At 41.9% G+C, this 27,201-nt stretch overlaps 1 protein-coding gene across 4 annotated transcripts in view; it reads left to right on the forward strand.

The window, feature by feature from the left end:
• Positions 1 to 1,286: 1,286 nt before the first annotated feature.
• The window catches only part of WWOX (WW domain containing oxidoreductase), a 736,218-nt gene continuing 710,303 nt past the window's right edge, over positions 1,287 to 27,201 (forward strand). For 2 of the 4 annotated variants that reach the window (XM_058155164.1, XM_058155166.1), the window contains exons 1-4: positions 1,287 to 1,470; positions 5,703 to 5,767; positions 8,842 to 8,899; positions 19,611 to 19,789. In XM_058155164.1, coding sequence (XP_058011147.1) covers positions 1,364 to 1,470; positions 5,703 to 5,767; positions 8,842 to 8,899; positions 19,611 to 19,789 — 409 coding nt within the window. In that variant the 5' untranslated portion in view covers positions 1,287 to 1,363. Of the gene's footprint in view, positions 1,471 to 5,702; positions 5,768 to 8,841; positions 8,900 to 17,339; positions 17,417 to 18,291; positions 18,387 to 19,610; positions 19,790 to 27,201 lie in introns of those variants that run through there. The other 2 variants (XM_058155167.1, XM_058155165.1) reach the window with 2 other exon arrangements.

Below are 27,201 nucleotides of genomic sequence, written 5' to 3' on the forward strand. Positions count from 1 at the left end.
ACTCCGATTGTTGACAGCCTATTGTAAGAAATCTGACACCCCACTGTAAGAACTCAGGCAACAGCAGCCTGTCCATCTCAGTTATGCCTGAATGCCTTGTGCAAACTCTACCAACTAGGGTTTGTTTGTTTGTTTATTTATTTATTTATTTATTTCACCAACCACAACTCCGTAGACCCTCCTGTCCATTCTCCATCCATCCATCCATCCATCCATCCATCCATCCATCCATCCATCCATCTATCTATCTATCTATTTATCTATCATCTCTCTCTCTCTCTCCCTACACCAACCACAACTCTGTAGGCCCTCTTATCCTTTCTACCTTTATTTATTTATTTATTTAATTTATTTATTTATTTATCTATTTATATCACTAACCACAACTCCGTAGCGCCTCCCATCCTTTCTACCTGTATCTATCATCTCTCTATCCTCTCTCTATCATTTATCTATCAATCTCTCTATCTCTCTATCATTTCTCTCTCTCTCTTTTTCTCTCCACCAACCACAACTCTGTAGACCCTCTTATCCTTTCTACCTTTGTTTGTTTGTTTGTTTATATCACCAACCACAACTCCATAGACCCTCCTTTCTACCTGTATCTATCATCTCTCTCTCTCTCCACTCTCTCTCTCTTTATCATTTATCTACCAATCTCTCTATCATTTCTCTTTCTCTCTCTCTCCACCAACCACAACTCTGTAGACCTTCTTATCCTTTCTACCTTCCTTCCTTCCTTCCTTCCTTCCTTCCTTCCTTCCTTCCTTCCTTCCTTTCTTTTCTTTTCTTCTTTCTTTTCTTTTCTTTTCTTTTCTTTTCTTTTCTTTTCTTTTCTTTTCTTTTCTTTTCTTTCATTCTATCACCAACCATAAGGGGCGTGCATAAGCGCACAAACGTGCCTACCGTTCCTGTCCTATTGTTTTTCTTTTCTTCTTTCTATATATATGCTTATACCTCCTTATATTTACTCATATATGTTTATATACTATATAATCTTTTGTATGATTCCTACATATATTGCTGTGACAAAATAAAACAAATAAATAAAATAAATAAATAAAACCACAACTCCGTAGACCCTCCCGTCCTTTCTACCTGCCCTGCCTCCCCCGCTTCCCCCGCGGACGGGAGCCGCGCGCCGCAGCCGCCGCAGCTGTTTTTCCCCCGAAATCAGCTGGCTGGCTCCCACGTGCGTTTGTCAAGCCGGAGACTCCATTTCCCAGCGAGCCTCGCGGCCGGCCGGCCCTGGGATTGGCTGGGGTTGGGCGGAAAGGGGCGTCCCTTCCGGGCGGTGGGAAGGGGCTGCGCCTGTCCGGTGAGCGAGGCGGGAGCGCAGGTGGCTTTTCAAGGAGCGCGGGGCATGGCGGCGCTGAAGTTTGCCGGGCTGGACGACACGGACAGCGAGGAGGAGCTGCCGCCCGGCTGGGAGGAGCGCACCACCAAGGACGGCTGGGTCTATTACGCCAAGTGAGCCCCGCAGCATCCTTTTTTTTGGGGGGGGCAGGGGTGGGGAGGGCTCAGAGGGGCTCCCAATGGGGGAGGAGGATGAGGGAGGAAGAGCTGGGGAAAAGGGGCTGTTGCATGGCTCTAGGGGTGCAGGAAGCCAAAGGTGGAGGGGCAGGAGGAGGAGGATGAGGGAGGAAGAGCTGGGGAAAAGGGCTGTTGCATGGCTCTAGGGGTGCAGGAAGCCAAGGTGGAGGGGCAGGTGGAGGAGGAGGATGGGGAGGAAGAGCTGGGGAAAAGGGGCTGTTGCATGGCTCTAGGGATGCAGGAAGCCAAAGGCAGGGGGCAGGAGGAGGAGGAGGATGGGGAGGAGGAAGAGCTGGGGAAAAGGGTTGTTGCATGGCTCTAGGGATGCAGGAAGCCAAAGGTGGAGGGGCAGGAGGAGGAGGAGGATGGGGAGGAAGAGCTGGGGAAAAGGGGCTGTTGGATGGCTCTGGGGTGCAGGAAGCCAAAGGCAGGGGGCAGGGGCTCAGAGGGGCTCCTAATTGGGGAGGAGGAGGAGGACGGGGAGGAAGAGCTGGGGAAAAGGGGCTGTTGCATGGCTCTAGGGGTGCAGGAAGCCAAAGGTGGAGGGGCAGGAGGAGGAGGAGGATGGGGGGAGGAAGAGCTGGGGGGAAAAGGGGCTGTTGCATGGTTCTAAGACGGGGCAGCATCTTCTGCACACCTCCCTTAGCCCACCTTTTTTGGGGGGGGGTCTTGCAGGTGGGCTAAGGGAGGGTGTGCAGAAGATGCTGCAGAGTTTGCAGGTTGACAAGCCCACGTGCCAGGTGTTTGCTGTGGGTGGAGTCTGCGGGAGGCTGGGCGGTGTACATTATTTTTATCCTGACTCTGTTATTGGTTGTATTTATTTATTTATTAATTAGATTTCTAGACCGCCCTTCTCCCGAAGGACTCAGGGCGGTGTACAGCCTTATTAGAACACATAGGTACACAATAAAATTAAAATACATTTAAAATGAAATATTTAACCGGCCAATTTAAAACTAAAACGGTCAAAAGACCGATATAAAACCCTAAAATATAAAATTATAAATAGATTAATACAATTTAAAATTCAATTAAAATTAAGTTAAACTAAAATATTAAATTAAAATAATATTTAGGCTAGTCCCGCCCGATTGAATAGCAGAGTCTTCAGTTCCCGCTTGAAGGTTCAGAGGTCGGGGAGTTGGCGTAACCCTGGAGGTAACTCATTCCATAGGGTCGGTGCTGCCACAGAGAAGGCTCTACCTCTGGCCTGCTCCGGGTGCCATCAGCCAAACCAGCCGGCACTGTTTGGCTGATGGCACCCGGAGCAGGCCCGCTCTGTGGGAGTGCACAGGTCGTTGGGAGGCTATCGGTGGCAGAAGGCGGTCTCGTAAATAGCCCGGTCCTAAGCCATGGAGTGCTTTAAAGGTGAGCACTAACACCTTGAATTGCACCCGGAAGGCTACCGGCAGCCAGTGCAGGCTGCGCAGGATACTTAAGAGTCTTCCTTTCCTTCCTCCTATTTCCCCCCCCCCCCCGCCAATAAACAGCCCTGGGAGGTGGGTTGTTACTGGGGGAAAAACAGGAGGAAGGAAAGGAAGACTCTTTAAGTACGCTTGCCCCTTAAAAAGAAAACAAACAAAACTAATAACAAAGTCAGGATGAAAATAATGTACACCTCCCAATAATAATTTATACAGCTCGCAGCCTGAGACAGAGGGATGGCCCAATGTCACCTAGTTGGCTTTCATGCCTGAGGTGGGGCTAGAACTCACAATCTCCTCGTGATTGGCTCGAAGTCACCAAGCTGGGTTTTTTTGGCCTAAAATGGGACTAGAACTGATGATCTCCTGGTGTTTGACCTAAAATCACCCAGCTAGCTTTGGTGCCTGAAGTGGGACTAGAATTCAGTCTCTCGCTGATTGGGTCAAAATGAAAATGATTGGGTCAAAATGAAAGCTTACTTTCATGCCTAAGGCAGGACTAGAAATCACTGCCTCCTGGTTTTTAGCCTGGTGCCTTGATCTCTAGACCCAACTGGTTCTCTATGCCCCCCCCAAAAAAGAAAGGGCCATGTGTCAATGCGCTTTGGGTTTAGGTTCCTAAAAATTTGACCATCACACCTCTGTGTAAACATAACTTACATCCTTGCTCTAAAAATCCAAACACCACAGTTTTTATTGATTACCAGACTTTATTATTGTTTTTTTTAAGGTGGCAAGTGTACTTAAGAGTCTTCCCCTTATTTTTCTCCTAGTAACAACCCCCTGTAAGGTTGGGCTGAGACAGAGGGATGGCCCAATGTCACCTAGTCACCTTTCATGGTGGGAATAGAACTCACGATCTCCTGGTGATTGGCTCAAAGTCACCAAGCTGGGTTTTTTTGGCCTAAAATGGGACTAGAACTGATGATCTCCTGGTGTTTGACCTAAAATCACCCAGCTAGCTTTGGTGCCTGAAGTGGGACTAGAATTCAGTCTCTCGCTGATTGGGTCAAAATGAAAATGATTGGGTCAAAATGAAAGCTTACTTTCATGCCTAAGGCAGGACTAGAAATCACTGCCTCCTGGTTTTTAGCCTGGTGCCTTGATCTCTAGACCCAACTGGTTCTCTATGCCCCCCCCAAAAAAGAAAGGGCCATGTGTCAATGCGCTTTGGGTTTAGGTTCCTAAAAATTTGACCATCACACCTCTGTGTAAACATAACTTACATCCTTGCTCTAAAAATCCAAACACCACAGTTTTTATTGATTACCAGACTTTATTATTGTTTTTTTTAAGGTGGCAAGTGTACTTAAGAGTCTTCCCCTTATTTTTCTCCTAGTAACAACCCCCTGTAAGGTTGGGCTGAGACAGAGGGATGGCCCAATGTCACCTAGTCACCTTTCATGGTGGGAATAGAACTCACGATCTCCTGGTGATTGGCTCAAAGTCACCAAGCTGGGTTTTTTTGGCCTAAAATGGGACTAGAACTATTCTCGGCTAATGCTGATTGATTGCCCTTGTAGGGCAATATAAAGGAAGTGTGTAAAATGATAGGCTTTGTTTTAGGGTTGCGTGATAAACTTTCTAAATTATATCCTTGAGTATGTGGGTTGACATGTTTGTAGTTATCCTGCCATCACCCAAACTTTGGAGTGAGATGCGAAAGCACAGATAAAAGATGCTAGTACACTGCCAATCTAGCAGTTCGAAAGCACCTAAAAAATGCAAGTAGAAAAAATAGGGACCACCTTTGGAGGGAAGGTAACAGTGTTCCGTGCGCCTTTGGTGTTGAGTCATGCTGGCCACATGACCATGGAGACGTCTTCGGACAGCGCTGGCTCTTCGGCTTTGAAACGGAGATGAGCATCGCCCCCTAGAGTCGGCAACGACTAGCACATATGTGCGAGGGAAACCTTTACCTTTACCTTTTAAGGGATAATGATTAAGGCATCAGGCTGGAAAAATACAGTGAATTTCCAGACCTGCCTTAGCCACAAAGCCAGCTGAGTGACCTTGGGCTACTTTCTATCTCAGCCCTAAACCACTTGCAAAAAAACTTTGCCAAGAATCTTACAGGGATTTGTCCAGATGCTGCTATTACTATACTATTGCTATACTATGTAAAACTGACTTGAAGGTACACATAATACCTTGATAAGGCCACACTTGGAATACTGCATTCAGTTTTGGGCTCACCACGATGTAAAAAAAGATGTTGAGTCTCTAGGTAGAATGCAGAGAAGAGCAACAAAGATGATTAAGGGACTGGAGACTAAAACATATGAAGAATGGTTGCAGGAACTGGGTGTGTCTAGTTTAATGAAAAGAAGTATTGAGGAGACATGATAGCAGTGTTCCAATATCTCAGGGGCTGCCACAAAGAAGAGGGTGTCAAACTATTCTCCAAAGCACCTGAGGGTAGAACAAGAAGCAATGGGAGGAAACTAATCAAGGAGAGAAGCAACTTAGAACTAAGGAGAAATTTCCTGACAGTTAGAACAATTAATAAGTGGAACGACTTGCCTGCAGAAGTTGTGAAAGCTCCAACACTGGAAATTTTTAAGAAAATGTTGGATAACCATCTGTTTGAGATGGTGTAGGGTTTCCTGCCTGGGCAGGGGGTTGGACTAGAAGGCCTCCAAAGTCCCTTCCAACTCTGTTATTCTATTCTATACACACAGAGACAAATCCTTCATTGTGAAAAAGCTTTTTTAAAAAAATAAAAATGTTTTCCAATTCTTTTAGTCATCTGGAGGAGAGAACTCAATGGGATCATCCAAAATCTGGGAAACGGAAAAGAGTTGCTGGAGGTTTGTATTCAGACTTTGCTTGTTAAATTGATTTTATTTTTAATCTTTCTGAACCACCCATCTCCCTTGGAAAGGGATTACACAAAGGGGAAAAAAAATCTTCATGCAAAAGTTGCTAGTAATCCTTGTATGACCAAGAACAAGTTGTTTGATTTATTTTAAAAGTTGTGTTGCTGCATAAGAGTTGCTCTTTATGCATTTTAGCTTTAAAATATCTACAATCCCAGAATGAGAGAGGACTAAAATTAGTATTGATTTTGGATCTTCCAGTGTTGTTGCCTTTAAAAGAACTGAGTCTTGAGATACAGACATGCAGAAGACTAGCATGATTTTAGAATTTGGGGCTGGCATCTGACATGTTAGCATTAGTGGTACTTTTCTCCCCAGGATCTTTAAAAAAATAACTAAAAAGTAATCATCACTAAAAAAAAAAAAAACACTGCCAGAATAAATACAGATATTTTTTTTTAATCTAGAAAATTTATATAGCTACCTACTCGCTCACGGTTATTCTAATCCAATAAAACACAATATTATGCTTGCCTGCATCACTTGATCTGGAATGAGTCCCATAGTATAGAACAGGGGTAGTCAAGCTTTTTATACCTACTGCCCACTTTTGTATCTCTGTTATTAGTAAAATTTTATAACCGCCCACCAGTTCCACGGTAATGCACTGTGTATCGTCGTCTGCACATGCCTCTCGCGCATCGTGGATTGGGTTTGGGGTGGGCGCCAGCTACCAGCTGTGCTTGTCTGTTGCTGGGTGGTGTGGGGGGAGATGCGCGAGCTATTCTAGGACGAGGCTCTTTTGTTTGCGGTCGCACTATAGCGCCATTTAGTTTCACTTACGTAACGTGAACTAAACTTATGCGCGGGCGATACAAATAGTATATTTTCAGAAATTTAAATTGTCACGGGGAATTTTATGAAAACATAATGAAAATGTTTTTAAAAAGATTATGAAAATATATGAATGATATGAAAATTTTTTAAAAAGTCAATTAAATTTAAAAAAAGGAAAGTGCTTCAGTATCGGACAGAATCCCTACCGCCCACCATGAAAGCTGGAACGCCCACTAGTGGGCGGTAGGGACCAGGTTGACTACCACTGGTATAGAATGTGAATTTATTTTTGAACGGAGTGAGGATAAATGGGGCTTTCAGAAATCCTCTAAAAAATCCACCAGCAATATTTCCATATTTTACATTCAAATATCCCTCCTTGCGTTTTTGCTCAGAATAATCATTTCTGAGACCCCATGGAAATAAGACAGTCCTGGGATGGAAGGTGCTGGCTGAAGGAAGAGACCTCCAACCAGCATTGGCCTGATCCAGTAGAGCACAGGTCGGCAACTTTAAGCACTCCAAGAGCCACAAAGGTCCTAACTGGAAGCCCCACCCACATTCAATTCTGGAGCCAACCAGAAGTCCAGTTCCCCCACCATAGAGTTTCCTCCTAGCACTGCGTCCTTTTTCCTCTACCTGTCCTAACCGAAAGCCCTATCAATTGTGGAGCCGACTGGCAACAAGGAGCCGCAGCAGAGGGATGGGAGAGCCACATGCGGCTCCAGAGCCGCAGGTTGCTGACTCCTGCGGTAGAGCATCCAAATAGAAGCTACTTAGAACCCAGCATTTTCTTTTCTTTTCTTTTTTTTTTGCATACTTTTTTGTTTATTTTATAACATATAAAAGTTCCCTTTTTAGTTAAACAGTGTGTTGTCTGAGTACAAATAGTTTTAGGAAACAATCGTCAACAATGTTCATTACATTGATAGTGATTGATATCACCATGATCATACAGTAGAATCCAGCATTTTCCAGAGGTTGGAAAACCTGAAGCTAAAAGATGTTGTTTTTCTATGGCATCCACCTCTCCTCCTATAGCGACCATAGAAACATAGGCCCTGTTGCGTGGTTTGATATATGCAGGCATTGCAGATTACTCACTTTAACTTAGAAAGTTAAAGTGGCTTGTTTTTGTGTGTACCCAGAACAAAATATCAGTTACATGATTACATGAACCCTTCAAAGTAACAGTTTACTTTCTTTACTTCCCCACAAAGTATCAAAATAAGGACAAGGACTGCACTTATTTCATAATCTTACGGAGTGTCTGAGAAATATTTGTTTTTTAAAAAATGCTTTGTCTATTGCCCAACATTTGGGGGTTTTTTTTCTCCCTATATCTCATCCTAATGGTCACCCGTCCTACTCTATATGTACTAAAATAGTAGAATTTGTTATCCTGGTATAGAATTACTTTTGTTCTCTATTCCTTAAAATTGACAGCATCTTTTTCTGATTGCAAAAACAGTATTCCCATTTCAGGGAAAGGGTTTTCAGCAGCTCGATAGATGTCATTTGTTGAATTCCATTTTTTTTTGAATACTTATCCATGTAAAGGGTGCTAATTGGCCAGTTTTCTAGCCAAAATTCTCTCAGCATGGCTTATGAAGTACAGTGTTCTATCATCAAATCAGCAAACTGTATATTGCTAGTAGTGTAAATATGTATAATTTGTTTGGGGACTTATTTGCGGCTTTTCTTCTACACAATTTCTGGGGTTACAAGATGAGCGTTTTATACATCTGTCCCAGAGGTGGGTTTCAGCAGGTTCTGACCAGTTCTGGAGAACTGGTAGCGGAAATTATGAGTGGTTCGGAGAACCGGTAGTAAAAATTCTGACTGGCCCCACCCCCATCTATTCTCTGCCTCCCGAGTCCCAGCTGATGGGGAGGAAATGGGGATTTTGCAGTATCCTTCCCCTGGAGTGGGGTGGGAATGGTGATTTTACAGTATCCTTCCCCTGCCACGCCCACCAAGCCATGCCATGCCCACCAAGCCATACCCACAGAACCAGTAGTAAAAAAATTTGAAACCCACCACTGGAACAGTTATATTGTTAGCCAGTGGAAACATTTCTTGTTTTTGTTGGTTCTCCAGTTCCCTGTGTGTTTTTGGTTTTTTTAACCCTACTCTATTCCAAACAACAAAGAAATTTAGGTCTACTCCTCGAACTGATGAAAGATTTAAACTGCAGCACTGAATCCATCCTCTGTTTCTCCTTCTAGACTTACCGTATGGATGGGAACAGGAGACAGATGAAAATGGACAAGTCTATTTTGTGGAGTAAGTTAGATTTCTTTTCTTTCTTTTTTTTTTTGGACATGCTTTTGAGGGATTGAGAGGCAGCAGGTTAAGGGCCTTAGCCCAGGACAGGGGCCTCCAAACTTGGCAACTTTAAGACTTATGGACTTCAACTCCCAGAATTCCTCAGCCAGCCAAGTCTTAAAGTTGGCAAATTTGGAGACCCCTGAACTAAGATGAGAGAGAGCTAAATTATCTTGTTACGGAATGTTCTGGAGAGAATTGGGCCTGTGCTTCTCTCTCTCAATCCTATCTTGTTCATTGGATGGTTGGGATAACAGAACATTCTCTCAGGCAGGATATACGTAAAGTTCATTAATTCATGTGTTGACTGTGGTCACGTTTTGTGTTTAATTGAGTTTTTAGTAGTGGTTTTAGTGGGGTTGGATCTTTGCTCCTTTTCTTTCTTTTTGTTTTTCATTGTTGTGAGCTGCCAGAATCTCTCTCTCTCTCTCTCTCTCTCTCTTTCTCTGTCTCTCTCTCTCTCTCTCTCACACACACACACAGCTTGCTGAAGTCAAAGGAAGTGAAAGTGCAAGGGTCTGCATAAAAATAAGAGTGTTTTAGAAAATGACAGTCTTGGATTTAAGTAGGTTTCCCTGCATATAGAAAAAGCAGGATGAAAGAGTGTGTTTGTGTGTGTTTTCTGCTATGCACTTGGAGGTATGACAGTTATCAGAGACTGTAGCCTAGGGAGCTTGTATGGTTGCCTGTTACGTTGTGTTTTTATTTCTTTTTCAAATAGATAGAAATAAAATAACTGAGTTGGAAAGGACCTTGGAGGTCTTCTAATCCGACCCCCTGCTTAGGCAGGAAACCCTACACCAGTTCAGACAAATGGCTATCCAACGTCTTCTTAAAAACTTCCAATGTTGAGCATTCACAACTTCTGGAGGAAAGTTGTTCCACGGATGAATTGTTCTGACTGTCAAGAAATTTCTCCTTAGTTCTAAGTTGCTTCTCTCCTTGATTAGTTTCCACCCATTGCTTCTTGTTCTACCATCAGGTGCTTTGGAGAATAGCTTGACTCCCTCTTCTTTGTGGCAGCCCCTGAGATAGTGGAAGACTGCTATCATGTCTCCCCTAGTCCTTCTTTTCATTAAACTAGAAATACCCAGTTCCTGCAACCATTCTTCATATGCTTTAGCCTCCAGTCCCCTAAGTCCCCTTTTTCTGTAAATGAACTTTGATTTAACTTTTGTATGTATTTCTTTTGGCATTGTTTGGTTATATTGTAACGCAATGGTTTTATTCAAAACTAAAAAAGTGCTACAGGCTCCTTGGAGAAAGAGCAATGTAGCAATAAACACATTTTTTTTTTTTGAAACATAACTTTCAGTTCAAGTCAGACATTTAGAGAGTTCAGGGCTAAGTTACAGAGCAGATACTTTTGCAGAAAATTTATGCCTGTTCTTTTCATTCGGGGAGCCACAACAAAGGCCTTGGACCAGTTACCATGACAGCTGTTGCCAGAGTAGACTTTGATAATTTGATAGTCTAACTTAGTGTAAAGTGATTTCATATATTTCTATGCCATTAAATCCTTCTTGCTTTGCAAAGCTCGGAGGTTGCATGGAAGCTTACTTTCAGTCGATTAGGAGTTACTTATCCTTTACCTTTATCGTAGATTTAAGAACTAGATAGATTTAAGAATTCACTTGGGGTGAATTAATCAGTAGGAAAATATAAGTTTTTAGGTTTTCTCCGCATCTGCTTGGAGCAATGAAGGAAACCCTCAAGAGAAATCATCATTTCTTTATATATTTTAAATTGTCCCAAATTATATACTGCCTTTTAAAATTCATACTTCATGTTTTCAGAAGTTACTTTTAAAATCTATTATTGCCTCAAAGTGTTTTTTAACAGCAAATAACTGTTCCAATCCCCCAGTTAAAAAAAACACCCTTCCAAATAAGTTTGTATTGCGATAGTGTAGAGAATGATATAACCATAATGAAGGAAAAGGTTCCCCTCGCACATGCATGCTAGTCGTTCCTGACTCTATGCGGCAGTGCTCATCTCCGTTTCAAAGCCGAAGAGCCAGCGCTGTCCGAAGACGTCTCCGTGGTCATGTGGCCGGCATGATTAAACGCCAAAGGGGCACAGAACGCTGTTACCTTCCCACCAAAAGTGGTCCCTATTTTTCTGCTTGCATTTTTTACGTGCTTTCAGACTGCTAGGTTGGCAGAAGCTGGGACAAGTCATGGGAGCTCCCTCCGTTACGCGGCACTAGGGATTCAAACAGCCGAACTGCCGACCTTTCTGATCGACAAGCTCAGCGTCTTATCCACTGAGCCACCGCGTCCCCTTTTAATGGGCTGTCAAAGGAGAAGAAATAATTTATCTTGAGAAAGAAAGTCTGGGGGAACCCCCCCCCCTCAAAATAGTGCATTGATTCTTTCTTTGGCGTAAGGAAGAATAAAGAAAAATTAGCACGCTTTCAAAGGTATGTTATTCTACCCTACGACAATCAAATAGCATTCCTATAATTATTGTGTTCCCGGTTTTGTGACGGGGCCTCCCTTGAAAACTGACAGCTCAGCAATCTTTTAAGATTAGAGTAGCGTTTTCAATGTAAATCCTACGATTGCCTGAGCTTTAACAAGCTGCTTTCATTTATTAGAGTTTCTTCAGGCGCTCAGCGTAGTCCTTGCAGTTCCAAAGGTGCTTTGTTTCAAGAGGCAAGTGGACTTTCTGGTTTTTCTTTGAAGATGCGTTGCTTCTCATCCAAGAAGCTTCCTTTGGTTCAATTCGCATTTGTTAAAGTGAATCGCTGCCGTTGCTAAATTAGCAACATGGTTGTTAAGTGAACCTGGTTTCCCCGTTGACTTTGCTCATCCAAAGATTGCAGAAGGTGATCACGTGATCCCAGGACACAGCAACTGTCATACATGTGAGTCAGTTGTCAAGCACCAGGACCTCTGGTGGCTCAGACTGGTAAGACAGTCTGTTATTAACAGCAGCTGCTTGCAATTACTGCAGGTTCAAGTCCTACGAGGCTCAAGGTTGACTCAGCCTTCCATCCTTTATAAGGTAGGTAAAATGAGGACCCAGATTGTTGGGGGCAATTAAGTTGACTTTGTATATAATATACAAATGGATGAAGACTATTGCTTGACATAGTGTAAGCCGCCCTGAGTCTTCGGAGAAGGGCGGCATATAAATGCAAATAAAAAAAAAAGCATTTGAATGTGAATCACGTAACTATGGGGATGCTGCAATGGTCATAAGGGTGAAAAACCCTTCCTACGTCACTTTTTTGAGGGCCGTTGTAACTTTGAACGGTCACTAAGTGAACTGTTGCAAGCCGAGGACTTCTTGTAATCTCACACTACGCCCTAAACCCGTGATGGCAAACCTATGATGTGACTGCGTGCTGGAAGTGGCACGTGAAACCATCCCGCAAGATATACGTGGCCCTGCTGGCCTTCGCACGTGCGGGAGTGCCGATACCCGGAAGAACGGTGGTCCATTGTGCATGCGTGAGCCGGCACCCAAACACCTGGATACTGGCATGGAAGCGTTCCTGATGAACAGCTGGCCATCGTGCATGGGCGCAACTTCAACCTGGAAGGTCGGATGCCAGCCTGTGCATGTGTGCTGGAACACCGCTCTTCCAGGTTTCGCTGCTCCGTCGCGCGTGACGGCCAGCTGACCAGTGCACCTGTGATCACAGGAATGCGGAATAGGAGGCAGCGAGGCCGTGCATTCTTTTCGGGATGGTTTTGTGTGCCATAGGTTTGCCAACACTACCCTAAACCATGGAGAACTGAGCTAATACATTATACTGAGCCAAAATTATGCTATGGGTTTAGTGCAATCATGAGATGACCCACAGTTGACCAAAGCAAGCTTCAGAAATGAATGGGGATTTTTAGATGTAGGTTTTTATTTTATTTTTTATTTATTTTTTTATTTTATTTACATTTATATCCTGCCCTTCTCTGAAGACTCAGGGCGGCTTACAGTGTATAAGGCAATAGTCTCATTCTATTTGTATATTTACAAAGTCAACTTATTGCCCCCCCAACAATCTGGGTCCTCATTTTACCTACCTTATAAAGGATGGAAGGCTGAGTCAACCTCGGGCCGGGCTTGAACCTGCAGTAATTGCAGGCTGCTGTGTTCTAATAACAGGCTTCTAACAGCCTGAGCTATTACAGCCCCAGTACTTTTACAGTACTAGTCCAGTGCTTTTTAACATAGTTTATTTCTTTGACCAGGTTTGCTCTGATTTTGAGATATCAGTATGCTTTCTTGTTGCTGTAGTTTATCTTCATAGCAAAGAGGGAGGTAAGAGGAACTAAAAAAACAGATTGTTGGAGTGAGACTTAAGGCCCATATTGTTGATTTAGAATGAAAATAAGTCAGCAGAGAGAGAGGAAAAATGGCTTAGAATAAGTTATAATAGTAGGTATTAAATATTAGGAAGACATTCTGCTTACCACGTTTGTTAATAGAACAGATCATGTTTACCAGTGGTGAAATCCTACATGGATTGCCACCGGTTCATTTCCCACATATGTGTGGTGTGCGCCAAAAGCACACCGCATACACAGTGTGTACCAAATGCGCACTTTGTGCGGAAAAAGGAGGCTTGGGAAGGTAAGTAGAACAGCAGGGTGGGGACAGTTGTCCCGCGTGATTTAACTTCACTAGAAAGCAGTATTTTGGCATCCACCTCTCCTCCTATAGCGACCATAGAAACATAGGCCCTGTTGCGTGGTTTGATATATGCAGGCATTGCAGATTACTCACTTTAACTTAGAAAGTTAAAGTGGCTTGTTTTTGTGTGTACCCAGAACAAAATATCAGTTACATGATTACATGAACTGTTCAAAGTAACAGTTTACTTTCTTTACTTCCCCACAAACTATCAAAATAGGGACAAGGACTGCACTTATTTCATAATCTTATGGAGTGTCTGATAATTTTTTTTTTTTAATTGCTTTGTCTATTGTCCAACATTTGGGGTTTTTTTTTTTCTCCCTATATCTCATCCTAATGATCACTCGTCCTACTCTATATGTACTAAAACAATGGAATTTGTTATCCTGGTATAGAATTAATTTTTTTCTCTATTCCTTAAAATCGACAGCATCTTTTTCTGATTGCAAAAACAGTATTCCCATTTCAGGGAAAGGGTTTTCAGCATTTCATTCATTTGTTGAATTCATTTGTTGAATTCATTCATTTGTTGAATTCCATTCAAAATTCCATTTTTTGAATACTTACGCATGTAAAGGGTGCTAACTGGCCACTTTTCTAGCCAAAATTCTCTCAGCATGGCTTATGAAGTACAGTGTTCTATCATCAAATCAGCAAACTGTATATTGCTAGTAGTGTAAGTATGTATAATTTGTTTGGGGACTTATTTGCGGCTTTTCTTCTACACAATTTCTGGGGTTACAAGATGAGCGTTTTATACATTTCCTGCTTTCTAGCTAATATAAACCGTGTGGCACAACTGATCATCCGAAATACCAGTTTGGATGAACTGGTAGCTTTTTTTTACTACCGGTTTGCCTGAACTGGTAGTTTTTCACTACCGGTTCGCTTGAATCGGTGTGAACCAGTAGCATTTCACCCCTGATGTTTATCATGTCTGTTAATACAACAGGTCGTGTTGTTTTTTTTTAAGCTATATAATAGTAACAGCGTATGTATATAATTTAAATAGCAACCTAAGAATGTAAACTACCTTTCCCCCCCCCCCCAAAGAAATGTTAGCTGTGATCTTTTTGAAGTGTAACAGAACGACAAGCAGCAAATCCTCTTAAAGGTATCTGCGTTTACTTGCTATTAAAAGCAACGACAAGGAAAAGATATGTAACACTATTAGGTTGTGGTCTGTTGTTGATTAAATCCGGTGCTGATACATTCTGTTAAGATGAAGTAAGTGTGCAGTCTTTTTTTTTTTTTTTTTGCATATTTCTGTGTGCCTTTATAACAGACATTGGGTTTGCCAGTGTATGCTGAAATTATTAATTACTTTCTTCTGCCTTGCTGTGAAGAAGGATTAAGAAGTTGCATTGCAAGGCAAAACAATAAAACTCACAAAATCCAGGACAAGTCTTTAAAAAAAAAAGTGATGAAGCACCGGTTTCAAAGACGAAGCAAAAAATAAACGTCTCTTGGTGCTTTTTTTAGAAAGAGAACCTGGAAGGTTGAATGTGAACTGTTCTTTTAAAGGAGGTCATTCTACAGCTTAGAAGTGACACAAAAGAAGTCCTTTTTCCTTAGGATTATGGGAATGGGCCTTTGAAAGGGGAGAGATTCTAAAACGGACAGCCAGATTTTTCCCATTGGACAAAAGCAGGGCGAAAACTTAAAATAATCTATATTATAGCAATATAGGCTTTTTTTCTTGCAAATGTTTCATTACTCAATTAGGTAACATCAGTGCACTGATGCTGTTACTTAGTTGGGCAATGAAATATCTGTGAGAAAACATCCAGGCTCAGAGAGCACCAAGGACCCCTGATTTCAACCCTGAGCATCAAACATTCTCCTTTATTGGTTTAGACTATCCTTTTAATTAACTAATTCCCACAACACTGTCAAATAATTTACTAAGACTGTATTACTATTAGTCTTCTCTTCCTTGCTAGTATCTATCTCTTCCCACTTATTACTATAACCATGTTGCTTGTATCTTTCAATTTATGTTGATTTTATTTGTTTCCTAGTACGATTTGTATTAGGAAACAATTAGTAACCTTGACTATCACTAAGTGTTGTATCTTTTTATTCTTGATAAATGTATTTTATTCTCCTTATGTACACTGAGAACTTATGAACCAAAGACAAATTCCTTGTGTGTCCAGTCACACTTGGCCAATAATCTATTCTATTCTATTCTATTCTATTCTATTCTATTCTATTCTATTCTATTCTATTCTATTCTATTCTATTCTATTCTATTCTATTCTTTTTTATTTGAATTTATATCCCGCCCTTCTCCGAAGACTCAGGGCGGCTTACATTGTGTTAAGCAATAGTCTCATCCATTTGTATATTATTGTTCTGTTTCCCTTCCCCCAATACTCCCAGCAAAGAGTCAGTCAGAGGCCTCCTTTTCTGATTTATTTACATATATATAAATGTCCTGGCTACGTCTACCCACGGGCCTGCCAAGTTTCTGGAGATAACAAGGAAATTACAGATAAGGCCAGAATTACTCACGAATATATTCTTCCCTCCGTTGATACAGATTGCCCGCCCAAATTCATTACTTTGTCCAAGACAAAAAACCAGGAAGTCCCGCCTCCTATTTATAGTCTCTGCAGATGTCACTGCATGACAATTATGACTTGGCTTTGTCCCAACCCTTCCGCTGCTGCGCACGTCGATCACGTCTTCGTAATCTTGCATCACTCCAAAACTGTTCTTGGGGCGTTGCCAAATCAGAAGAAGGCTTGGGAGAATCAGGCCTTGCCGGCCCCTCCTCCTCCCTTTGAGTGGGTGCCAGGGAGGGAGAGGGCTCAAGAGAAGCAGGGCTTGCCAGGTCTTCTCCCTCACTTTCTGAATCATCCGAGTCCAGGAGTCTGGGTCCAGGAACCTGGGTCACAACAATTATATACAAAGTCAACTTTTATTGCCTCCAACAACCTGGGTCCTCATTTTACCTACCTTATAAAGGATGGAAGGCTGAGTCAACCTTGGGCCTGGTGGGACTTGAACTTGCAGTAATTGCAAGCAGCTGTGTTAATAACAGACTTCTATTCTATTCTATTCTACTCTACTCTACTCTACTCTACTCTACTCTACTCTACTCTACTCTACTCTACCCTCGCATATTTTTTTAAAGGAATTTACTCATATACTCTACCTATAGTGGCACAGTGGTTAGAATGCCGTAGTTAGAATGCAGTATTGCAAGTTAACTGTGCCCACTGCCAGGAGTTTGATCCTGACGGGGCTGAACGTTGACTCAGCCTTCCATACATCCAAGGTCGGTAAAATGAGGACCCAGATTGTTGGGGGCAATATGCTGACTGTCTAGACCACTTAGAGCACTGTGAAGCGGTACATAAGTCTAAAGCAATGGTGGGTTTCAATTTTTTTTACTACCGGTTCTGTGGGTGTGACTTGGTGGGCATAGCAGGGGAAGACTACTGCAAAATCCCCATTTCCTCCTGATCATCTGGGACTCGGGAGGCAGAGAATAGATGGGGGTGGGGCCAGTCAGAGGTGGTATTTACCGGTTCTCCGAACTATTCAAAATTTCTGCTACCGGTTCTCCAGAACTGGTCAGTACCTTCTGAAACAAACCTCTGGTCTAAAGTGCTATTGCTGTACGATTTAACTCTACACCCTCGCAAAGTCACACCTGAATTTATCTAAATGAGAATCTTTTGTGTTGCAATGTTAAAGCCGACTTGTTAAACAGCTTTAAGAAATGAGAATGTCCTGCTGGAGATTTAGAAACATTTTCACACACTCTGAGAGGAATCTCGGCATAGGAGCTGTTGTAACAAAAGGAAGACTTGCGTTCGTGTAAGTAGTTCCTCCGTTGCTTTGATATAACTAAGGATTGGATATCCTAAAGTGCCACTGGATTTTTAGATCATGCAAAAGAGGTGTCTGATTATAGAGGCTTCCTATGAAGTTTCTTTTTTAGTTTCTCCTTCCAGGAGCTAATTGTATTTGTAACCATTTTTGTTTATTCTCACTGTATTTATACCAAGATTGCTTCTGAAAAATTACTGTCACTGATGTCGTTCTTATAGATAGCTGAACTTTTCCTAACAGTTAGAACAGTTAATAAGTGGAATGGATTAACCTCCAGAATTTATGGGTGCTGCAACACTTTTTAAGAAGGGATTGGACAGCCATTGATACCATCTGAAATGGTATAGGGCAGGGGTGTCCAAACTTGGTCCCTTTAAGACTTTTGGACTTCAACTCCCAGAGTTCCTCAGCCAGCTTTGCTGGCTGAGGGACTCTGGGAGTTGAAGTCCAAAAGTCTTAAAGGGACCAAGTTTGGACACTGTCGTGTCCCACTCCTCCGCTGACGGCTGGGTCCGGGAAATCCGAATCAGGCGTGCCTCTGCAGCTCTGCCCAAAGTCCTAGCAAAGTCCTCAGAGCAGGCAGGAGACCAGTAAGTGACTTCAGCAAGATAAGTTTGACTTTTGCCTGACTCAGAGACTGCCAGAAAGCAGATCCTTTATATAGGCCATGGGGTGTGGCTCCATGACTCAGCACTCATTAAGGCCTGCCCCTCCCTTCCTTCTGTTGCCTCCGCCTATCCAATCTTCTGATGCGAGGGTCACACCAATCAGCTGTTGGTAATAAACCCTCCTCAGGCTCACCTGCTGTGGAGGAGGGGGAGGGGTCTAGCTGCTCCGTTTGCCTGGGCATGGAGTCAGGGCTGGGGCCGGGAGGTGCTCCTTCTTCTGCAGTTTGTCTGGGCATGGAGCCAGGACTGGGGCCGGGAGGCATACATTCCTCAGTGTGCGGGAGCAGGTAAGAAGGCCCCGGCTGCTCTGAGGGCGGGCAAGACACAACAGACACCCCTGGTATAGGGTTTCCTGTTGAGCAAGGGGCTTGGACTAGAAGACCTCCAAGGTCCCTTCCAATTCTGCTATTCTATCTTTACTGAAGCAGAGTCACTAGGATCAAAGAGACTCTCACCATTTAATTTTGCACTACTTCTCTGAATTATGAAACTTTACTTTATTGAATAGCCCTTGGGCCATCTCAAAGTGCAGAGTTCCAGGGACAAATTATTACTAAAACCTGATAAAAACAATTTAAAATGGAATTGGATAAAATACGATTTAAAATGGAATTGGAATAAAATATAGTTTAAAATGAAACTGGAATAAAATACAGTAATTTAATATATTGGTGTTGTTGGTTGTGAAGTCATGTCTGACCCATCGCGACCCCATGGACAACGTACCACCATGCCTTCCTGTCCTCTGTCATCCTCTGGAGTCCATTTAAGCTCACGCCGACTGCTTCAGTGACTCCATCCAGCTACCTCGTTCTCTGTCGTCCCTTTCTTCTTTTGCTCTCAATCTTTCCCAGCATTAGGCTCTTCTCCAGTGAGTCCTTTCTTCTCATTAGGTAGCCAAAGTATTTGAGTTTCCTCTTCAGTCAGGGTTGGTCTCCTCTAGGACTGACCGGTTTGATCACTTTGCAGTCCAAGGGACTTGCAGGAGTTTTCTCCAGCACCATAGTTCAAAATTTAATATATAGATAAATAAAATATGATAAAATTATATTTCGGTATCACCCCTACAATCTATCCCAATTAATCCCACATATGCCGATCTCAGCCGAGTCATTTTGCGTAACTCCTGTGCTGTGTTAAATGTTATTTTCAGATTCTAGTCGCACATAAGGTAAGTTGTTTTGATATGGGGGATCCCAATGGGTCATTCGTTTGGTATATAGACCAAGATGCTTGTCTCTCACCCTCTAATACAAGCAACAATCATATAGAATGTGAACCAGGTCTTCTACCTCTGCCACTCCACTAATGCAGAGATGTCCATTGTAGGGTATAGAATGGTATGAAACTTAAACCTGATTGAGCTGATATTTTCAGTGTGATATAAATGGCTCTCTTGATTGCTTCAAGGTTGAGTTTATGTTTTGATTTAAAGTATGGGTATGTAGCTGTGTTGGTGGTAATAAAATGAGGTATTGACATGGAAAAATCCTTCTTGTTTTGCTTCAAAGTCATATAAACAAGAGGACCACATACCTGGATCCCAGAATGGCATTCACCGTGGAAGATAATCCCATGAAAACCAACATGAAGCAGAAATATGACGGCAACACTACGGCCATGGAAGTATTGGAAGGCCGAGATTTGAGTGGCAAGGTGATCATAATCACAGGAGCAAATGCAGGAATAGGTAGGTGCAGCCAACCCTTCATTCAACCATCATTGAGTGTTGACCCTTCCTTCCTCCCTCCCTCCCTCCCTCCCTCCCCCCCTCCTTTCCTTATGTAATGTATGCAAGTTGGATCCAAACCTGGATATTTTTTCAGGTGAAATGTAGGTGTGCTAGTTGTATCTGCCTATATACCACGTTAAAGGTGCTTGTCTTGATTACACACCCACTCATGAGGCCAACAAGAGATAAGGTTTGCTTCAGGAGCTGCTGATTGGTACCGTAAATGTATCCACAAGTCATTTCTCAGGGCCAGGGGTCCCCAACCTTGGCAACTTTAAGCCTAGTGGACTTCAACTCCCAGAATTCCCCAGCCGGCTGGGGTATTCTGGGAGTTGAAGTCCTCCAGGCTTAAAGTTGCCAATGTTGGAGATCCCTGCTCAGGGCCATCTGGATACTGCCCTCTTCTGTCTGACCATCTAAACTTTATCCAAGAAAACAATCTCATTACTTTCAACTGAACATTAGATGCCAGGATAATTCAGTTTAGTTTACTTTATTGTCATTGCACTTCGTACAACGAAATTAAATGCCATCTTCAGTGTGCATTGTAACTATAAAAATAAAACACAAACACACACCCTTCACATGCTATACAATTGAAATTGAAAACCCGATATTGGATTAATATTGCACTATACAGTAGAATTCAATAGAGTTACTCCCCTGGGATAGAAGCTGTTTTTCAGCCTATTTGTCCTTGTATTTATTGCCCTGTACCGCCTGCCGGATGGTAATAATTCAAAAAAAAAAAAAGGGTGCCTAGGATGAGATGGATCTTTAGGAATGTTTTGAACTTTCTTAAGGCAGCGGGAGCTATAAAGCTCTTCCAAAGAGGGGAGAGGGCAACCAATGATCCTCTGGGCAATGACGTTAACCCTCTGGAGCACTGTCCTCTATTCTACTGGGCAATTGGCAAACCATACACAGGTGCAGTAAGTTAAAATACTCTCCATTGTGCAGCGGTAGAAGGTAACCAGTAGTTTTTCATTCAGTTGTTGTTTCCTGAGAAGTCTCAGGTAGTATCATTTCTGCTGGGCCCTTTTGACCGGTGCTGCAATGTGAACACCCCAGGTGAGGTCCTCTTTTATGATAACACCCAGAAACTTGCCGCGGTGTGGCTCAGGCTGTAAGAAGCCTATTATTAAACACAGCTGCTTGCAATTACTGCAGGTTCTAGTCCCACCAGGCGTTGACTCAGCCTTCCATCCTTTATAAGGTAGGTAAAATGAGGACCCAGATTGTTGAGGGGGCAATAAGTTGACTTTGTATATAAATATACAAATAGAATGAGACTATTGCCTTACACACTGTAAGCTGCCCTGAGTCTTCGGAGAAGGGCGGGATATAAATATAAATAAAAAAAACAAAAACTTCAAACTGGCCACTTGCTCCACTTGGTCTCCATAGATAACCAAGAGCTGGATGTCTGATCTATTCCTTCTATAATCCACTATAAGTTCCTTGGTGTTAAGGACCAACTTATTGTCTCTACACCACGAAAGCAACTGGTCCACTTATCTGCGTGGGAACTCGCTTTCTTAATTACTAGCTTTTTAAACCACTGGAATATTTCTTATTTTATTGGGGAACGAAGTGCAGAAGTTAGGTTGCCTTGCAATAGGGACGCACATCTGTGGTTTGGGTGTAGGATGAGGGTGGGAAGTTTTCTCTGAGCTTGTGGTTTCGTTTCTGAACGTTTCGTTACACAAGCTCAGAGAACAAACCTTCCCTCTCACGAAGATTGTCTTCTAAAAGAAGAAATGATTCCCCACAGAGGGAATCTTGTTCTTGCTTGGTCTTTAAATAAGCAACGTTCTAGATTATTTTGACTCTCTAACTTAGTGATATTTCAATATGTCAGTCATCAGTGTTTCCACTCCAGAATTATGGTTCTTAGCATGCTTTTCAGGTGTGGTCAAGGTTGGTTTGGAGTTCAAGAAAGCTTTTGCTTTCTGGATATCACATCCTTAGTACTTTTGTTGTTGTTGTTGTTAGTTGCGAAGTTGTGTCTGACCCATAGCAACTCCATGGACAGCGTTCCTCCAGGCCTTCCTGTCTTCTACCATCCTCTGGAGTCCATTTAAGCTCACGCCGACTGCTTCAGGGACTACATCCAGCCACCCCGTTCTGTGTTGTCCCTGTCTTCCTTTGCCCTCAATCTTTCCCAGCATTAGGCTCTTCTCCAGTGAGTCCTTCCTTCTCATTAGGTGGCCAAAGTATTTCAGTTTCATCTTCAGGATCTGGCCTTCTAAAGAGCAGTCATGGTTGATCTCCTCTAGGACTGACTTGTTTGTTCACCTTGCAGTCCAAGGGACTCGCAGGAGTCTTCTCCAGCACCAGAGTTGGAAGACCTCAATTCTTTGGTGCTCAGCCTTCTTTATGGTCCAACTTTCACAGCCATACATTGCAACTGCGAAAATCATAGTCTTGACTATACACACTTTTGTTGGCAGGATGATGTCTCTGCTTTTTAGTACACTGTCTAGATTTGCCACAGCTTTCCTCCCCAGGAGCGAGTGTCTTTTAATTTCTTGGCTGCAGTCCCCATCTGCGGTGATCTTGTACTTAGTCTCCCATAATTACCATTTACTCATAGTGTGATTAAGGCAGATGGTTGTGTGAATGTCAAAAGGCTTCAGGAGCATGTCCTAAAAGTGCTTTTTTGCAAGGCAACTGGACTTCCTTTGTTTTTCTTTGAAAACGTTTCGTTTCTCATCCAAGAAGCTTGTTCAATTCAAGAGCGAACTGAGAACTGAAGAATCTTCTTGGATGAGAAGGGAAACGTCTTCAAGGAAAAACAAAGGAAGCGTGCATAAGAGCACCAGCATGCCTACCGTTCCTGTCCTAATGTTCCCTTTAGTTGTATTCATTTTATGTTTTCAATTTATGCTTATATATATTATTTAATATGTATTTGACAAAATAAATAAATAAAAACAAAGAAAGTCCAGTTGCTTTTTGAAAAAAACATCTTTAGGGGACAACCATGACCTGAATCTTCATGGACCTACATTCCTAAGCCATGTAATAAAATCATCTCTAGTTTTCTTAAACTTCACTTTCCTTTTTGAGTTTCTGCCTCTAAGTTAAGAAAAACTCTTTTTTGTATTTCAGTAAAAAAGGTGACATGGTCAAGCTCAATTTCTTAATTATCAATATGTTTTTAAAATGTTGATCTCTTGGTGAACAAACTTGTATTGTTATTTCTTTTTGTAGGCTCTGTTGCATAGAAAAGCAGGATTAAAAACACCCTTAATGTATATTTGGTGGTCCTTGACAATTTTGGTAGATTTTTTTCTTGTCCTCACTAGAGGGCGCTGTTGCTCTTTAGAAAAATAATATTGGCGGATGATGGCAAAGCTCTTTTAAAGTTTGACCAAAACAAAGATTAGTTTTGACTGGGCTATTTTATATTTTAATTGCTGGTGCTAAAGTTCAGAAGTGGAAAGGTATAGGAACTAATCTCTACTAATAATTGAATTCAACTTTATTGGCAAACATGCCTGGCAGGATGAAACACAGTGTGAGTTAATAGCAGCCCCGTATTTTTAAACTGAAGGCTAAGATGGATGTAGTTATCAAAGCAGTAACCTTTGTCTTTATCTAAAACTTTTCTGAACGTCCTTGAAATCTCATGTAGGGAGTTCTGTATGTACGCTGCAAATCTGTCTGTGGTCTTATAAGAACTGTGTGGTACTTCTGGAATTCTTTGTCACTTTCCGAAACAGAATAACAAGAGTTGGAAGGGACCTTGGAGATCATCTAGTCCAACCTGAGAAATGGTATAAGCACGAGACCTTATACCATTTCAGTCAATTGGTTGTCCGGTCTCTTCTTAAAAGCCTCCATTGATGGAGCACCCACAATTTCTGTAACTATCAGGAAATTTCTTCTCAATTATAGGTTGGTTTTCTCCTTGATTAGTTTCTATACATTGTTTCTTGTTCTGCCTTTCGTTTTGGCTTTTTTTTGTAAAAAGTGTTTTGTTTTTTTTAACACACACACAAACAAACATACAATACATTTTTTTCTGAACAGAATATTGGCCAGGTTTCAGATTTATACAGTGGTGGGATTCAAGTAATTTTAACAACCGGTTCTCTGCCCTAATGATTTCTTCCAACAACCAGTTTGGCAAACTGCTCAGAAAGTTAACAACCGGTTCTCCCGAAGTGGTGCGAACTGGCTGAATCCCACCACTGGATTTATACAACTTTTAGTTCTCTTCCACCAACACATTTTGTATGTTTACATTAATATTTTTTTCCCTTTTCTTTCCTTTTTATTTTCTTTCCTTTATGTTTTATATCTAATCTTACCCTTCACCCTGAATTCTAATCATTTATCAACCTTTCTCATTATTCCCTGCCTTTAGGTGCTTTGGAGAATAGATTGATCCCCTCTTCCATGTAGAAACCCCCTCAAATATTGGAACACTGTTATCATGTTACCACTAGTCCTTCTTTTCACTAGACTGAAAAGGTTTTCTAAATTCAGGGAAACCACATGTTATTGCCTGCCTCATTTAGCAATCACAATTACAGTGGTGATATAAAAGTAACTTTATGCCCAGTTATCACATTTGTAACCTTGGTAGGTCTGTAAAGTAAAGGAAAACTGAAATAAGATTGTAACCAGAGTTGCGGTTTCTCTTAGTGACCATTTTGCTGGTTCTAATTCTCGCTAAACGAGGACTACCTGTAGACTCACTTTTTGAAAGGCTGGAAAGAAAAAGAAAAAATAGTTTCCTTGCACTATACATTTACTTTTTCACTAAACCTTTTTTGCCTTTGAGATTTAACGTAATTGAAAACCTGCGTGCATCTGTATTAATGTTTGACCTTTATTTCTGCATGAATTCATTTCTGTATGAAAAAAGTGTGGACTAAAGTCAAAAATGGAAACTTAACTGTCCAATTAAGCATCATTTTGTTTTTAGTTTTTAAATTTAATTCTTACTATTGCTGAGTGAGTTTGAGAGAAAATATTTAAAAACCAAGGAAAAATACTGCAGTTAAATCCAGAGACACCAAAGGGAAAGTTAAATCCTTGGTTCTCAATTTTTAGTTATTCGTTCCTTCTACCGGGGTGAAATACTCCTAGTTCGGACTGGATCACCTGATCCAGTAGCAAAGGTGGCAGCTGGTTTGGAGAACCGGTACCAAAAATCCCTGCCCCTCCCCATGCCCAGCTGAGCCATGCGATCATTAGAGGTTTTTTTAACTTTTAAAAGCATTTTTTCTTCAGCTGAAAAAATGCTTTTAAAAGTAAAAAAAAAAAAAAGCCAATGATGATCGCACGGCTCAGCTGGAATCGTCAGAGGCTTTTAAAAGCATTTTTCTACAACCTATTCGGCCGAAGAGGTTGTAAAAAAATGCTTTTAAAAGGCTCCTCTGATGATCCCAGCTGAGTTGCCTGATCGTCAGAGGCTTCTTCAGAAGAGCCTTTTAAAAGCATTTTTTCTCGGCCAAAGTGGTTGTAGAAAAAATGCTTTTAAAAGTTAAAAAAAAAAAGTTGGCCGTGCCCACCCAGTCACATTACCCCCCCCCACCAAGCCACGCCCACAGAACCGGTAGTAACAAATTTTGCATTTCACCCATGCCTTCTGCCTATCATGGATTTTGAGGTTTAGGTGGAATGGGTAAAAAAGTTTATAGAACTCAGCTTCCAGAATTCTTTCCCATCTTTAAACTTGATTACAAGTCACATGGCTAGGAAAAAAAGTGAAGGCAGAACTTAGAATGGAGAGATGGATAACATTCTGAGCTCCTGTCCAGTGTCTCCACCATAGAAATCCATTGGAGAGCCCCCCCACCTCCTCCCTGCAGCCTTGCTTGGATCAGGCTTATTTTGAAACTCAGAATTTCTTTGGCTGACGTTTTCCTCCATACGAAATTCGGTTCAGTTTTCAGGAAATAATCTTGCTTTTGAATAAATGGATGAAGCCCTGTGACCCTTAACACAATTTCTTCCCAATATTTTTCAGAGTTGGACAGAAGGAAAAGAAAAATCAGAAAAATAAAAAGAAGCACAATGTGTCAAGCTTAGCTCAAGAAAGACAAAGAAAATCCAGCCGAAGTTCAGTCTTTCATTTGCTTACATCCAATAGACAGAATCTTGCCGTACTAAACGTTTACTGCTCTCTCCCTAATGGATACGTCCTGAGAGATTCTACGAACTGGCTGTCCCAACTCTCTTCCTCTGTCTCCTATCCAGTTTTAGGTTGTGCTACCTTAATGTCTCCCACTCCCTTTCTGGACTGTGCTCCTTATTTCCTGAGAAATTTTCGCTTCATGTGGTGCATGACACAGTGTTTCCTCATATGCCCTCTCTAAGTAGTTGCACAAATCTGTAACTACCGGTACTTGGAAGTTTCTTTTGCTGTGGGGGTTTGAACTGCGGGTAGTTTGATTTTGCTTTGTTTTTTTTTTTTTTTTTTTTTTTTATAAAAAGTTTTTATTGGTCAAAAAAGATTTATGCAAATACATATCAGGTATGGTAAATTTTCATTTTTCTTATACATGATAAGAATTTTACTCAAAATTTTAAACACATACAACAGCCATATGGCAAGCAGGTGATACGAAGTAGCTAAGTTTCAATCTTACATACACAATAAGGAAGGGTCAAGAATAATCAGAATATCATACGAAAGAGAATAAGGAAAACCAACACAATACCAAATATCTTTGTCACTTCCTAGTTTTGGATCTCAGAACTCTGGGTTCAGCCTGACCCAACTCCAGGGCACCACCGGCACCCGCCTCCGCCCCATGGCCTATAACCTCCCCTTTTTCAATTCCTGGGCCATCTAAATCCAGGAGGGCTTTGTGCTCCCCCACGTAGGCCGCAGCCTCCGCAATTGTACTAATTTTTTTCGTAATGCCCTCCCGGAAAATCATCAATCCCTCTGGCATCAGCCATCTGAAGCCCACTCCTTCTGGTACAATTTGCTTGATAAAAGTAATATTTCTTTCTCATTTCACGTACCTGTCTGGGAATCTGCCTCAGAATGGCTATCTCCCTGCCCCTATAAGTCAGTGCCCCACTCCTATGTTTTCTAAGAATTTCATCTCTCGTCTCTCTTTTCACAAATTTGACATGAACCTCTCTAGGAACTGCATGCGTGCGTGCATATTGTGAATTAACTCTATAAACTCGATCCACATCCCAATTCATAAAATCAACACCTCTCCCAAGAAATTCTCCCAACAGTTTAGTCACAACATCTCTCAAGTCTTCTTGGTCCACTTCTTCCAAATTTTGAAACCTAAGGAAATAAGACATTTTATCCATCTGTAGTCCAAGCACAGCATTGCTTGTCGTCTCCCTCTTTTCTGCACTGCCCGCATCTCACCCTCCAGACCTTC

Source organism: Ahaetulla prasina, chromosome 12 (assembly GCF_028640845.1).
Source record: "Ahaetulla prasina isolate Xishuangbanna chromosome 12, ASM2864084v1, whole genome shotgun sequence".
Classification (NCBI taxonomy): domain Eukaryota; kingdom Metazoa; phylum Chordata; class Lepidosauria; order Squamata; family Colubridae; genus Ahaetulla; species Ahaetulla prasina.